We start from the raw sequence: 15615 nt of genomic DNA, 5'->3' as shown, positions 1-15615 counted from the left end.
CAGCCTAGTTCCCCAAGATAAAGACTTTTTAAGCTGGCAAAAAGGAAAAATAAATCTAATTACACAAGACTCTTGAAGGAGCCAGAGACAGTATAAATATTTGAGATACAAATTAGCAGGACAAATAGAGAGAAGAGAGGAAGAGCTTTGTTATAGTCACAGAAGCAGCTGTCATGGGGCAAGGAGGGAAAAGCAGCACTCAAAATCAGCGGTAAGTCACTCTTTCATTGCAGATGGAGACTTCAGGCAGTGTCCTATATTCAGAAGTGGGGAAAAAAAAAAAACAGTGAGCTGTATTTGTCTCTCTTTTTCAGTGGTTCCTCTCAGGCCAACTCACCTAGAGCGAATGCAAAATCCTTTCCGTTAGGACTAGGGGTTGCCTCTCACTATGGCATTTGAAGCAATTGCTTCTTGCTTTTCACAGGGACCTCAGCTCTTCCTAGACTGACACTCACCCAACATGCCAGTACCCAAAATATCACGTGCTACAGCTGGTCTGTGCAGGTCTGCACTGGGTTAAAGCAGGCTTAGACCTAGTTGTTCTTTGTTGCAACCCTCAGCTCATTTTCCTGCCACTCCAGCAAGAACCTTGCGCTGGAGATCCTTAAAGAGAACTTCTTGCAGTGCAATGCCACTAAAAACTTAGCTCTGAGATGTGTTTCCTTGCAAGTTCATTTTCCACCTGGTTTAGGCTAAAGGTTAAAGAACCCTACTTTTTTGTAACATATGCTACCTATTCCTATGGAATGGTATTAAGAGAGAGTTATTAAGGTTTGTTAGATATGTAGGACTACGTACATTAGTACGTTAGCAATGTAGAAAGTAGGAAAACCCAAAATTAATATTTTCATTCTGAACTTCCTGCGTTAAAACTTGAAGAAAACACAATTTGTGACCTCACACAGGAGGTCAGAACCATAGAAGCCATTTAAGAAGGTGATAGTTCTCATCTGTTTGGAAGGGGAAAACCCAACTACAACTTCACTTTGCTTTACAAGGTCAAGAAACCTAAAACTTCCATATTTAACCAACTGAAAGACACTTGGGCAATGATCTTAAAGCTCCTGCCATGCTTCTACTCCAACGGACTGGGCAGAGGTACTAATGAAACACTCAGCAGGGTTTCCCCTCAATCACAAACAGCAGATCTAGCAAGTGCAAAACAAATATCATTCTTGGACACTAAAAACTGGATGGACTACGTGCCAGAAAAAGCTAGTGCTAGAGGTATGCTCTTAGTGAGGGTTGACCATACATCCTTTCCATCTCTAATTTCTGCTTTTTTGCATCCTTCTGAGGAGATGATGCAGACAGCAAAAATAGTTATTACTACTGTCAGATAGTTTAGCGTGATGTTATCCTGGCTAACGTACATTCCTTTGGATTTCTCAGTTGTATTGCAATATTTGTTAAGGCGGCAGGGAGAGAAGGAGCATCTGAAATGTAGGTCTGCACTACCAAAACACAAAACAAACAAAAAAACCCTCCTTAGAAATCTCCTTCCTCCCTATCCCAGAAACTAGTTTTCCAAGGATAAGCAGTACATAAGAACTGGCCTAACAGTCAAGACTAGAAGTATTTGGGTACAGTTAAAGCAGGAGAATGCAACCCACATAAGCCTGGCAGGTTCTGGTCGCTCTTGTATGTTGTAGGGAGAAAATGATGGAGGCAGAACTGTAAGGATTGAGAGCTTAGGGACAAGATGAATTGCAGGGTAGAGCAATAGCTGGAAAGACACAAGATGACTACGGTCAACCAGCACTGCTGCTGAGAGGTGGAAGCTATTACTGCAATCCACGCAGCAGATTTATTTGGTTTTGACCTGAGTGGCATCTTGGGAATGCAAGGAAAGCAGACAAGTAGCAGGGTTGGAGCCTGGGACAGAAATACGTTGGGCTTCAGCTGCAAGAATTCACACCTACTGCAGAGCAAATGCTAAGACCTCCAGTGTCACGTCAAAGAAAACCCAAGAACGTCCCAGTGGGAATATGTGGGAAAAAGCACCCTTCACCATAAGTGGGCTCGTTACCGCCATGGATGACTAACAGGTAGATCAGAGCAGAACAGATGCTGCCCCAGAGATAAACATCTACGAGCCCACCCCAGGCGCTGATGGAGAGCTACAGCTTTCAAACTGCTAACTCTAATAGTCAGAACCAGTTACAGGAGGTTTTGGGTTATTGCCACGTTCAGACAACTTGTTTGGGCTGTTGGAGCCATGCAATAGGTTATGGCACAAAGTAGGAGCTCCTCACTCACCTTCAGACTGTTGTATGCAAAATCTTCGTGGTCCGAAGTCATTTCAGTCTTCATTTCAATTACCTAAGTGGATTAAAGAGATAAATTAATATTTAAAAGCAGCCAGAGGAATTGGCACATGGCACAAGATAGCTAGGCATGTCCTCATCAACAGCCAGCCCTGCTGCGTCGCTGCCGGCCAGCTCAACCACAATTAATGTTATTAACTGCCATTAGACGGAGTCCCAGCAACACGTAGTGGGGCAGGGGCCACTTCAGGAGAAAATGGTTTAATCTCTCATTAACATCTTGACAACTGTGGCTCACTGCAGCTTTCAAACAATGACAGTCATTAGGGGAACAATCTTCAACATAGCAGTTGGAAACCAGGTTTTTAACCTGGCTCTGTAGCAAGGATGAGAGGCTGGGCAAGTTTCCTATTTCGTGTGTTTCCTACAAATTGCTAGAAGCGATCAGTAAGAATATCTGGTGAAGCAAGTAAATAATTTCTGTTGACGATTTTGTTGAGTTTCTTATTGCATTTGTCAACAGACAGACAGATCTCACACTGGAGAGAAATAAACAAATTCCCAAACAAAGCAACAGCAGCACCTGAAATTTCAGTTATGCAACCAAGAGCGATGGCATTTGCTCAGCATTTTATATATAAAATATATATACATACCGCTTCATGATGCCATGCACACAGCACTGCTATTTCATGGCACGCATCATCTCCCACACCCTGGCCTCTGAACAAGCCACAAAGCCCTGGTTACAGATGGCAGGGTAAAATGTATACAAGAGATCCGCTGTTAAAAGCCCCCCATGCCAAACATCAGCTCACTGGCAGCTACAGAGCTGTATTTTCAGATTCCAGTTGCAAGCCTGGATGGACTCCTGTCTCTTACGTTACCACCAGGCTGGTGGTAATCTAGATTTTTATTTATTTATTTATTTTTAAAATTACTTCCATGGAAACCACCCAAACTGTAGGAAGACCTTTTTTCACAAGGAAGAAAGAATATATCGAAGGAATGAAACACTGTGGTGAAACACTGGAATAAGCTGCCCAGGGAAGTGGTGGAGTCACCTTCACTGGAGGTGTTCAAGGAACATGTGGACGTGGCACTGCGGGACATGGTTTAGTGGGCATGGTGGGGTTGGTTGATGGTTGGACTTGATGATCTTACACGTCTTTTCCAACCTTAGTGATTCTGTGAATATCCCTGCCCTGCAATACAGTGAAAAGGAAGAATGCTTTCTGCTAACAGCTATCTTGCTATTTCTGATTTATTATACCATTATTTATGCTATATTCCTACATGATCACTACTGGGGATTAAAAAAATCCACACGCAGCTTATAACAAAATCAAACTGAGGACACGAGCCTGACTGATGCATCTGAAGTGCTTATCAGCTCATGCCACGCACTGCTGAATGGGGGCTACAAAAGGCTGGAGCATCACATCCATCTGCCATCTTCCAAATACTCATGTTCCCCTTCCTCGTTCTGCCCTTTTCTAAAAAAGCTCAGTCCATACTTCAGATTTCTCAAAAGAGAAGGAAACGGGATCAGTGCAGGCAGAATAAAACACGCCAAAATTGATTCTACATTTCATTGCTTTCAAGATACTTGAGATAATGTCCTAAATCTGTTATAACTAGCTTATTAAAAAAAAAAAAAAAAAATCAGTTCTCCTGTTCAATTGTCCTTAGCTGCCAAAAAGGTTTCTCTCCATTTCCCAGATGGATTTGCTGCCTCTTAACTTGAACTTGTCGCTTTCAAACCTCAATTCCTACATTGCATGTCCTCAGGCAACCAAGAAAAGCCAGTTACCAGCATGAAATATTAGTATCATTGAAAAGACACCTCTTACCTGGGATTTCTTGTTCTCTTGCTCCTTTTTCTCCAGCTGGGTTTGCAGCTTCTTCCTCTCCTGCTCGAGCTCCCTCACTCGCTTCTGTAACTTTAGGAAGAGGCTCATGTCCATGGCAGCTTTCTCCATCCCGACCTCCTGGAGAAGAACAAGGGTGTGGAAAAAAAGAGAAGACCTCAGTCAAGATTTACAACCACACACAGTGCCAGATACATCCTGACTGTACATCAGCATCAACCCAGCCAGAGCCAGTAACAGGAGCATCCCAAGAAAGGCACATACTTTCAAAGACTAAACCCCCATTTTAAGCACCTATTTTCAATAAACAGTTGACATTTTAATAAATCATTGAATGTTTAACAGCCCAACAGATAAGTGGGCGGATTGGGGCCACAGCTAAGAACATATAAATGCCCTGCTGAGTCCTTTCTAGCCAAGTATTTATTAGTTGTTTTTTAATTGGCTTCACCCAGAATATTTTATATTAAAGCATGGCCAATACTGTTTCCTTTGACTTCAGAAAATGTTCTCAGAGCACTGCAGAAATACTAAAGCAAGGTAAAAGAGCAGCCAGCAAAGGGAAGTGGGGGTTTCTGCAGGCGTGCTACGTGGGACACAAAACATGGGCCTGCCGGCGGGGTGGCAGATCCTAGGAACACTCATCATCCACGCATAGTCTCGAGTCACGGAAGTGGAGTTTGAAAACTATTTCAAACTATTCTAGCAAATGTAAGCAAAACACATTTCCCTTTTCCATGCGATTCTTGATAGCCGGGGAATCATTTACACTGCTCTTTTCTGCATTAAGACACTGTTGATTACAGGGGCTGTGCTGGCCAGCAAAGCATCCGTGAAGATGCATTGGAATGAAAACACTCGGGGAAGGGGGTAATGAACTCTGGTATCCTTGTGGAGAAGGAACACTATACAGTCCTTGCCATCGGTGCTAGGAATAACTACATGCAACAACGCTGACCGTTTTGATGAATTTTCATCAGTCTTTAAGCTGGTATGGCCAAAAGACAACACTTGATTATTTTTAGAGCCCTATTGAAGCCTGATGCCACAAATAAGTAAGCATTTGCCACAGCACCGGAGCCCTGCAATCCCTCACACAACTAACAACTTATTTCTGTAGCATGAAATCAGTTTAATCCTTCACCATATAGTCCAACCTGCATTCCTCCTGTGCACTCCAAGACCCACATCAATCATCCCTGCAGAGCAGGGCTCTCCTGTTCCCCCCGAGTCTGCCCGGTTTAACATACCTCCACTTGTTGTATGACATCCTCGGTGTCTCCTATCTCAGAGGTCGATATGGATGGATAATTGGAATCAGACTCCAAACTGCTCTGGTTGGATGGGTTTCTCCTGTGCCCCGGTGCTTGCTGCCAGGGAGTGATGCAGATACATAAGGCATTCCGTGTTTAAGGAAGGATTCCTCAAGAAGCATTGTTTCTTAGAGCAAATATGTGTCTATATATAAAGTTTCCCGTTACAAAAGTCTTGACTGTCACCTTATAGTAATTCCATTTTCCAGTTCTTATGCCCTACCATAACGTTCATATTAACACAGGGGAAGAGTTCAAAATAAAATGTGAAGTGATACAAAACCTCCGTTTAAAAATTCCGCATGAATTAAAGGCTTGTCATGACACCAGATGCCTGTGAAGTGCGAACATGCAAATCTGAGCTCAAGATTATGCTGTTCGCAGCACCCTCCAGGGCTCCTTTTAAACGCTCAACCTTCCACCTAATCCAGCATCACCCTAATTATTATCTCATTTTCAACAGTTCTAACGCTTTAGAAAAGCTGAACCTAAAAGCTTTGGTTTTTGAAATTCTGAAGTCATGTTGCTGGGTTTTTTGGTTTTATTTTTTTAACCCAACACCTACACATGAACATCACCAAAATAAAAAGCAAAACAAGAAGCATGAGCCAGCTTTTGCTGAGATTCACAGATATTTCTATGCAGTTAAGAGAGAAGCGTGAAAGATGAGGCTCTTTTCAAGGCACACATATGGTTCAGCTTCAGTGTAGAAGTTCAGTCTTAGAAACATCAAGCACAAACTGCATGATAATGTCAGTTCTATTACGTGTTTTGGGGATGAGCGAGCCACGTTATCCAGCCACCAACATCAGGTCCAGGACACAACAGAACAGGGATAATTTCAGTTTTGTTACCTTCATAATAGTCATTTCATCCCGCAAGTTGTCGTATCTCTGCTCCAGCCTTGAATACTCTTTTACCAGGTTCTGATAACGAGACCTCTCTTCTTCCAGCTCTTTCTTCATCTGAATATTTTCCTCAACTGTGTTGCGCGCAAACTCATCTTTAAAATGAGAAAAAAAAAAAAAATTACTATTTTCATCTCCGAAATGAGCTTCTTGTAAATACGTGCAATAACAATGACTAATTAACAAAATGCTCTCTGCCAAGAACCTTTAAAATACATATATAAGCATTCTCTAATATTTAAAGACTTGTATAATCTAGATCTGTCTCCTCGCCATTTGGAACAGCTTGAGCTTTTCAGCTCGGGGAGCACAGTCCTCTGCCATTTGAGTTAAAGAAAAATCTCCAGCACTTACAAACTGTCAGATCTATTACGCTTAACTCAGCTGTGCCAGCTCCAGCTCCCATGGGCCAGCCATAAACCCACTTAAGAAAAGACCAGCACAGTATGGAAATACATTCATTTTTAAGAAGTGCCTTTGGTACTCGCTGCATTTAAAGACTTCTCTGCCTGCTTCCCACCACCAGATTTAGCATAGGAGGAAATCATCTCTTTCTCATGTCATCATCAACCATTTACCATGGTAAGACTGTGGGGGTTGAAAGTATTTTATATCCAAATAAATTCCTTTCTTTGTTAAAAACTCCCTTTTGGAAGCAAATCTGGTCCCTCCTCTTTCTGAAAAACCAGGCAAATATAGCCCACGTGGCTTTTAAACAGGTGAACACCAAACAAAACCCCTCCACTTGCTTTCCCCAAGCTTCCATGCTCTGAAGGCATCCCGTAAGAGATGAAGAAATATTTCCAGCAAGTTTCTTTTTAACATGTTATTTTTATTCCTTTAATTTTGCATCAGGCTGAGAGAAAGAGGTACTTCACGAGTACCACGGAGCAGTGATAGACACCCCCACAGCATGATGCCCTTTGTAAATTCTGCAACAAAATCAAAGCTGAAAAGGATGATACAAAACAAAAATCTCGATACACGCATGAGAGTTTCTTTTGTGGTTTGGGATTTTCCCAGATCGCTTTCCTCTATGTACATCTCACCATCTAAGTCCCTACTTTAAAAAACACTCACAGACTCCTGTCACATTAGAGAAACCCTTTGTCACAGCTCAGTATCATTAACAGTGCTGTTCCCTGGATCCTTTATTCATCAATCTTGGGACGCTGTTATTCTCCACCCTCCACCTCACTGCCTCCCACATCACCCGCAGAAAATGCTGCAACGTAACTGAACTAAAAGGCCTTTTTAGGTACTTTATTCCATATTTCACCAATTAAACCAGCTTCTGTCTTACCATCCACCAGCAGGACAGCACAAACAGAACTGACCCTCCCTACAAGAAGGACATTGAGGTGCTGGAGCGTGTCCAGAGAAGGGCGACGGAGCTGGTGAGGGGTCTGGAGCACAAGTCTGATGAGGAGCGGCTGAGGGAGCTGGGGTTGTTCAGTCTGGAGAAGAGGAGGCTGAGGGGAGACCTCATCGCTCTCTGCAACTGCCTGAAAGGGGGTTGTGGTGAGGTGGGTGTTGGTCTCTTCTCCCAAGTGACAAGTGATAGGACAAGAGGAAATGGCCTCAAGTTGCTCCAGGGGAGATTCAGGCTGGATATTAGGAAAAATTTCTTTCCTGAGAGAGTGGTGAAGCACTGGAAGAGGCTGCCCAGGGAGGTGGTGGAGTCACCATCACTGGAGGTGTTCAAGGAACATGTGGACGTGGCACTGCGGGACATGGTTTAGTGGGCATGGTGGGGTTGGGTTGATGGTTGGACTTGATGATCTTACAGGTCTTTTCCAACCTTAGTGATTCTGTGAACAAAAGCCACCAGGAAAGGGGTGGGGGAAGATCAGCATTTTTAAAGGTAGGAAAAGCATGCAGGAAAAACAAGTCTGAGGGGAGAAGAGTTAAGCTCCTCGTTTAGTGGAAGCATTACAATGCTATAAGCATTTTTTCTTACCTTCAGATTGACACAGGATTCTGCTGTTAAGCTCCTCTTTTTCCTGCTTCAGGAGAGCATTTTCTTCTTCCAAGTCGGATATGCGCTACGAAACAAGGCCAAGAATTACTGCTTGCTGCAGGTCAGAGCCTCTGCAGAGAGATTACATTTCACCTGGCTAGAAACAGGGAGCTTTGTCTGGGCTTTCTTTGCTGTTTCAAAGATCTATCCCCTTGTGCTTTGCCAGTTATCCTTTGTACATAAAGAGTTGAAGCGCAGGAGAACCGCACTGCAACAACAGAGACTAACTTTTCTTTTCCTGAGTCCATTTCTCCCTTAAATTAGTGTTTTTAGCAGAATCTTACAAAATACTGAGCAGCTGGACTTGGTGACCACGATCCGGAGGAATGAAACTCCTACAAGTTATCAGGTCACCAATTTAGAGGTTCACCTCCACAACTCAATGGGCTTCATTGCTACCTTCAAGTCATAGCACTGACTGCTGTTGGGGAAAAAAATCTGATTGTTTCAAGTGATGTAGCACTTAAGATGGACATAGTGAATGTGAAGACTAAATAGTTCAGGCTTTTTTTATAACCTTATTACATGAAGTAATACACATGATGTTAGTCACTTAAGTGCTTCACGCTACTGCAGAACCTCTAGTACAGTGATGCATGGCATGTACCAGGGCCTTTGGTAATACACCAGGAGCATACATAGCAATTAACACCAACAATTGCCTAGCAAAATTTAATGAAAACAGAAACTAAATCCGTCAAAATACTAATTTTTTTTTTTTCTTTTAACTACCTCTTTAGTAAAAAGGAAAAGAAGCAAGGCCACTTGTCACAGCTACAAGGCTGGACTGATGCTGACAGCAACCAATCCTGTAACTTTGTTCATCCTCAGGAATTTTGACACATTCAACGGCATTATCTCAAAACACAAAACCATCACATTCTCAAGCGGAATATGCTGCTACGGTTAAGCAGGATGATTCTGCTGCTGCTGTCAGGTAGAACACACTGGCACATCATCCCAGCGTAATGTCATTCCCTATGCCTGGCTCCATCGCATCCTGTAGCCACAGCTTAGAAAACAGCTACACACAGCAGAAGAACCTCAAGATGCCAAAGATAAACAGCACCGTACGCACCATAATAAAAGTTTTCAGTGCTCAAGAATAATAATTTTGCTGTCACCACTAGATAAAATTTATAGGCAGCCCAGCTGGTGTGCTTTCCTAGCGCAGACTTCAGTCTTCCGCACAAGCATCCTCAAATCAAGGTGTTTTATCAAATACTGCATATGGCAGATACACATTCATGCTGAGGATAAAAGCACAATGAATATTGTACTGTAAGTCATGACTGAAGCAGTCATATCCCGTGCACAGAAACTGGAAGATCCCACTATCCCTCGCTCTCCGATCCATTCATCTACTCCAGCTGTCTACATGAGATTATCATCTCCTGCATCTCTATATACGATAGGAAAGTTGGAGTCTGGAGATACAACTAGTAAGTGAAGAAAACACAATTTAATGTACACAGAGCTACTGGCGTTTTAAATGCTGTGAACTGAGCCCTGATTTTAATACTCTGTACCAAAACCAACTCTATTCCTTCATTTGTACATCGTTTCAAATAAATATCATAGCGCATGTGCAGCCATTAGATCAGCACTAGCGTCTTCAAGTTAGGAAGAATTCTTAAAAGAACTGGAGAAGAGCTACAAGAGCGGCAGAAGGGAAGGAAAACCTGTGCTGCAATGGGACAGTGAGGAACTCCACTCATTTATCCCATCAGGGAAAAGGTTAGGGACGACGGGATTATTTCACTAGTGCCCTTTAACGGGTCCTGATCGTGAATTCTTCTGCCCAGGCGACAAAGTTACGACGGTTGGGAAACAAAACTAGACAAAAATTTGGAGTATTTTCAACTGTGCTGGGGGGATATTTTAGAACTGAAAGACTTGGTAGAATCTGTAACAATTATTCACAGGTTTAAAAATTCGTAATCGAGATCGGCTATAGATATTTTTAAGATGCGATCTTAAATGATTGAAGTTGTTTATCGCATTCCTGTTTCCATAGGAGACAGAAACAAGCTGGAATTCAACATTTGGGTTTCTGTAAACACAATGAGAAGGATAACAGTCCATTAAGTCCGCGTAGAGGAAAGCAGAGCAGGTTATACAACGGCCAAGCAACACGAACTCCATCTCTGGTACCTACGCTGGTACCTTTTGTATCCCTTGCTCATCTTTCTATAGGAAACATCTTTGAAGGATTTCTATGGAAGATGTTCAGCAGTGAGCACTCGTGATGGCTTCAGCCCTTATTTAAGTGTTACGCTGGAACCACCTGCTTGTGAGATCTTGCTCCAATCCTCCCCTAATTTTATGAGAAGAGGATGATGGCATTTAGGATTTTCCTAATAAAATTCCAGGCCAGGCTTTGAATCATCCTAACTCATCAATTGAGAAGATTAGGTGCTACCAAAAGCCCTAGAAACAGCTGTTGGTACACACCCAGATCTGATGTTTTAAACTTTATCACAACATGGCTTAAGAAGAAAAATTCTAAAATTAAGGAGTCGGAGAGAAAAGCTGTAAAGAAAGGATTAAAAGATTTCTTTTCAGTAACAAAATCACAAACGATATGGATTTGCAGAAGCTACAGCCCTAGCTCAAGTCGATAAAATTAAGGCTGTCGCCTCAGTCTCACTCAGAAGCATCCGATGACTTTGGGTATGATCTCCAGAGCGAATGCATCCCACCACAACCACGGCCACAGTGCAATCTTGCTACCAAAGGTGCAAAATGCTTCTCATACCTGAATTCAGTTTCATGACACTCCCCATGCTTTTGGTAATTACTAGAATTACTCAAAAATCTCTACCAGAATTTTTCCTCGAAAAGCATTTTTTGGCTAAACGGATGTTTCCGGGAAGGAAACAGGTCTTCCCTGTCTTCCCACTAACAAGGAACCAAAAGGAGCAATTGAAAGCTAATGTCAGAGACAGGAGCCTGCACTGCTCGGTAGAAATGTTTTATAATTAAACCATTTATTGTCATGGTAAAGTAACATAGTATTTGCTCTGCTGTAGGCACTTCTACAACAAGGGAAAGCTTTTGCTTTGTTTTCATGCTTTTTGAAAGCATTTCTTCGGTCATTAAATCAACCTTTCTTCTGAGTGCTCGAAGGGGATTTGCAATCAAGAACAAAGAGAAGCAGTTTTTCCCCAGCTGCATCACCTTCAAAATAAAGCATCCTTTCAGGCTCTAAAAGCCTGTGCTGCAGCCAGCTAATGAACTGAGCCCTGTGCCAAAAAGGATCTTCTAATTTGGTGCTGGAGAAAAGAAAATCACTGACTCCATACGTCCCTGTGTGGGTACAATACACGCGCAAAGAGTGGAGTACCTGCTTTTCTGACAGCTCTTGGTCCAGCCAAGAGACAACACTACAAGCTGAAGGCCCTTTTCAGAAGCACACCCAAAAGTGCATTTCAGCTGTGCTAGCTCTTCAGATTAAGTTATCCTGACCACACGAGTCCCCATAGCTACTCACCCAAACCCACCATCCGAGGGCTTACCCACAAGGGGAGGTTGGCCAGGGCAGGTGCTGCTGAGTGACGTGCCCCAGAAGAGCCCCATCTGGGCACTCTTTCACCATAATTAAAACACAGCTAATCCCAGACCATTTTTCATCTCCAAAAGTGACTCATCTTCAGGGTGTCACACAAAAAACACTGTTCCAGAGTAACAGCTGCAAAATAGATTTTCTATGCAATGCATTGAGTAGAAAAGCCCTAAGTTCTTTCCAATAGCAGGATCAAAGAAACCGCTTCAATTGTCAGTGCAGAAGAAGAAAGATCATGGATTTAGCCTGAGCAGTCGCAAGCATTCACAGCAGGAGACTGAACCCATACCTTACTGCTTTAGATTATGAGAATGGGCGTGAAGGTTATTCAGAATGAACCTGAACAAAGAAATTCAGTGTAAAAGGTCCATTTTCACTATTTGCAAAAAACCCTCTACACTCTGAAGCCTCTTTCTTCCACTAGAACACTTTCTTGTACAATGGTGGCAGCGTTGGGCCACCTTCACCTCAAGAGATCCAGAAAGCTTGGGAGTTTGCATGAAGGAGGGGAAGAAAATAAAAACGTTTAGTCCACATCACAGCTCCAAACCCTATAAAGGCTTGTAACAACCAGCCTAGCTGGCGTCTCTCCCAAGCGGAGACACTGCTCCATCAAGTTGGTCCACACACAGGTCATGCTCTGCACGTACCTACAACTACGATCAGCTGCAACGGCCACAGACTGCACGGCAGAAACCGAGCCCTCATGTCCCATACCCATCTTCCTAGTATTTACAGCATCTACGACAGCGTTCACCAATATTTTGCATTACACTCCATGAGGAATCACTGTGTATACATGAAGCTCTGGCATATCCACGGTTATTAAGCGCCCTTATTTCCAGATGGATCTGGGTTTGGGGAGTCTCTTCGTGGTTGGCAGTGCAAAAGGCATCGCGACAGGGCATCCTCCTGACATGAGGCAGTCGCTGGTCCTGCAGGGATGTCCACCTGCCCTTGCTGCCCCATGACCTGGTTAAAAGGCAAATTCTAGGGGCTTTCAGTGACAAAAAGAAAAAAAATAATCATAATGAAAGAATATAAATTAACTCTTCCCCTTTCGGACTTGTGAAGAGTGAGCTTTCACCATTATGACTACCTGCAGGAGACCTACACAACATGAGACGTGACAAATAGACATACCTTTCTCAGTAGGTCTTTCTCCTTAACATAGCTGTCTTCCACGACCTTCCTCTCACCATGAGCTTTTTCAAGCTCCAGCCGGAGGTGCTCCATCTCTTCTTGCAAGCTGACAAGCTGGTTGCCATCACCCCAGTGGCTCTGTTGATATTGCACCAGTTCCTTCTTCAGCTTTTCCACCTCGGAGGAGTGGGCTGATGTGAGCGTAGAGAGCTGCTCATTCAGAAGTTTGTATTCTTTGTTCTGCACCCAACATCCCAAGAAGAAGAAAGCAAGACCATAAGTGAGATCAACGCACACACTGAGGCACTACAAAAGTAACCATGAAAAATCCTTGAGTATGGTGGGTAACAAACTTCCGATAACAAACATTTCCATGCATATGCTAATAAAGCTCACAAAGCTAAAAGCAATTTCAAAACTGTGACAAAAGCTCAATAATATTTTCGTAACCATTATACAAGCATTTGTTAAATTGATGTTACACTTGAAGCAAAGGCAAACAACGCTTGGTAGCGTTGGCAACCAAACCAAAACCCTACATTTTTATTACAGCTTCCAATGTTGCTTAATGCAATTGGTTTGCAATTTTTTTTCGGTCTGTAATATTGGGTTTGCAGTTTATCCTTTTATTCCTGACTCCTATGCCCACAGGAACCTGGGGTGACAATACACTGTAGGATAATTGCAGCCCCAAGCACAAAGAGCTCCCTAAACCCCAGCTTTAAGCTGTGTGCCAGCTCAATCGTCTTTTTATTTGCTCAGATTTTCTCTTTTAGAGCACTTAGCAATGATTTTCTCCCAAGTTTTGAGACCTGAAAATTCAGCAGCTTTGATTTTTGGGGTTCAAATCAAAGTCAGTGGGACTACACTGTGACTAATAAATCATCATCATTATTAGCCAGCCCCAGAAACAACAATGAATTCACAACAGACCAAGAGCTTCAGTAAAGAGCCAACTAAGTAGCTTTGCTATCATTAGGTAGATAACTATGAGGGCAAAAGAACCGTTTTGAAATTTAAGTTGTAGTCTGGTTCTTAAAGTTTCCTTTTTGAAAGCTTTTAATACAGATTTAAAGATATGGGTTCGTATCACTCACTGTACACAAGATCCAAAAAGCTTTTCTTTCTTAAATGGGACTTTGCTGGATATTTCACTTGAGCATCAGAAATATCAGTTTTGGTCTTTCCCGGTCTTGCTGAAAAATATTTGGCAAGAAATTGTTGTCCAGACCAGATGAGTGTCCTGGTAATCTGCAACTTAGCCTTTTGCTGTTTCTCAGAGCTTTAGTCACCAACAGAGTCACACCAGCTCACGAGAAACTGCTCCTTCCATCCAGAAGATTTTAGCTCATGTGGAGGCTAAGAAAAGCTTGACGTGAAGAAGCCAGAAGACAAAAGTCTTAAAAGACAAAAGTGTATCCAATTAAAAAAGTCAATGGACTAGGGAAGTCCTGATATACTATTTTTCACTGGTCAGGATAAGCCATAAAGGTGCAAAGTCACAGACCCTGAGATGCAACTTCTTCCTCTAAGATGTTCACCAGAGTCAAGTAAGCAAGGGAAAAAAAAAAAATTCAATGCAAGGAAGTATGATCTATGTCTGTAATAGGGTCAAAGGCTCCCATTAGCTCCAGTACAACAGAGTATTCAAAGAACTCTGTAGCCTGAAAAAGAAAAAACTACCCATGAAAGTAGAGAATTTTATCTTCTAGATCTACACACGTTCTTCCGGACCAGACAGGCCCATGCACAAATGCACGATGAGTCAGTGGATACTAAAATCTGCACCCATACTTTGGATTAGTCTCTTTTAGATTCCCCATGGGGCTCATAGGATCATTCTTTCTACCATCGCTCCGATCATCCTTTTGGCCCCTCTCTAGGTGACCTCCCAAAGCACCCCTCTCTCACCGCACTCTCAGCGCTCCAAAGCAAGATTAAGACACATCTCAAATGAAAAAACAAGTAAATGAGGGACACGAACATCTTTTCCTTTGTTCCCTTGTAATGAATTATTAGCAAACATCAACATTCAGTGTTCATGTGGTATTAAGGAATTAGCATGTCTGCATAACCAAAGTCATTTCCCAAGAGATCCATTTGGAGAGAAAAGCTTTGCCTACGGAGAACGGCAATAATCACTCCGGTTCACAAATCTCTGCCGCTTCCCCGAGTCTCTGCTCCGAAACACAACGTTTCATGGCTTTGCGTCCCAAGGTTTATGTATACGATTTTACATACCGGCCAACTGAGATTACAATCCAGATTCAATATAAATGCACAGGAATGCTTTTTCTTGTTATTAGCTACTGGAGACAGGAGAAAGCATTTACTGTTTTGTACGGAAACAGCTGGTCCCCAATGCAACCGGAGATTGCTCGACAGACCTCGTTAAACTTGAACTTGCTTTATTTTAAATCACTATCGAGCCCAGCAGAGCTCTGACAGTCCCAGTTTCAGCCCAGGCTCTGTGAACCAATCTAGAGTTTATTTTGCTACCAATGGCAGAGACAACAACTTCATCACTA

At 42.7% G+C, this 15615-nt stretch overlaps 1 protein-coding gene across 1 annotated transcript in view; it reads right to left on the bottom strand.

Annotated features, from left to right (window-relative positions):
• The window catches only part of MYO5B (myosin VB), a 152707-nt gene that overhangs the window by 26939 nt on the left and 110153 nt on the right, over positions 1–15615 (bottom strand). The window contains exons 22-27 of the mRNA XM_059833394.1: positions 13088–13327; positions 8320–8404; positions 6306–6454; positions 5389–5508; positions 4121–4258; positions 2260–2322 (exon numbers count right to left, since the gene is read on the bottom strand). Of these exons, the coding sequence (XP_059689377.1) occupies positions 2260–2322; positions 4121–4258; positions 5389–5508; positions 6306–6454; positions 8320–8404; positions 13088–13327 (795 nt within the window). The remainder of the gene's footprint in view (positions 1–2259; positions 2323–4120; positions 4259–5388; positions 5509–6305; positions 6455–8319; positions 8405–13087; positions 13328–15615) is intronic.

Source organism: Gavia stellata, chromosome Z, assembly GCF_030936135.1.
Source record: "Gavia stellata isolate bGavSte3 chromosome Z, bGavSte3.hap2, whole genome shotgun sequence".
Lineage (NCBI taxonomy): Eukaryota > Metazoa > Chordata > Aves > Gaviiformes > Gaviidae > Gavia > Gavia stellata.
Note: the sequence above shows the minus strand (reverse complement) of the source record. Positions and strands in the feature narration are given on the sequence as shown.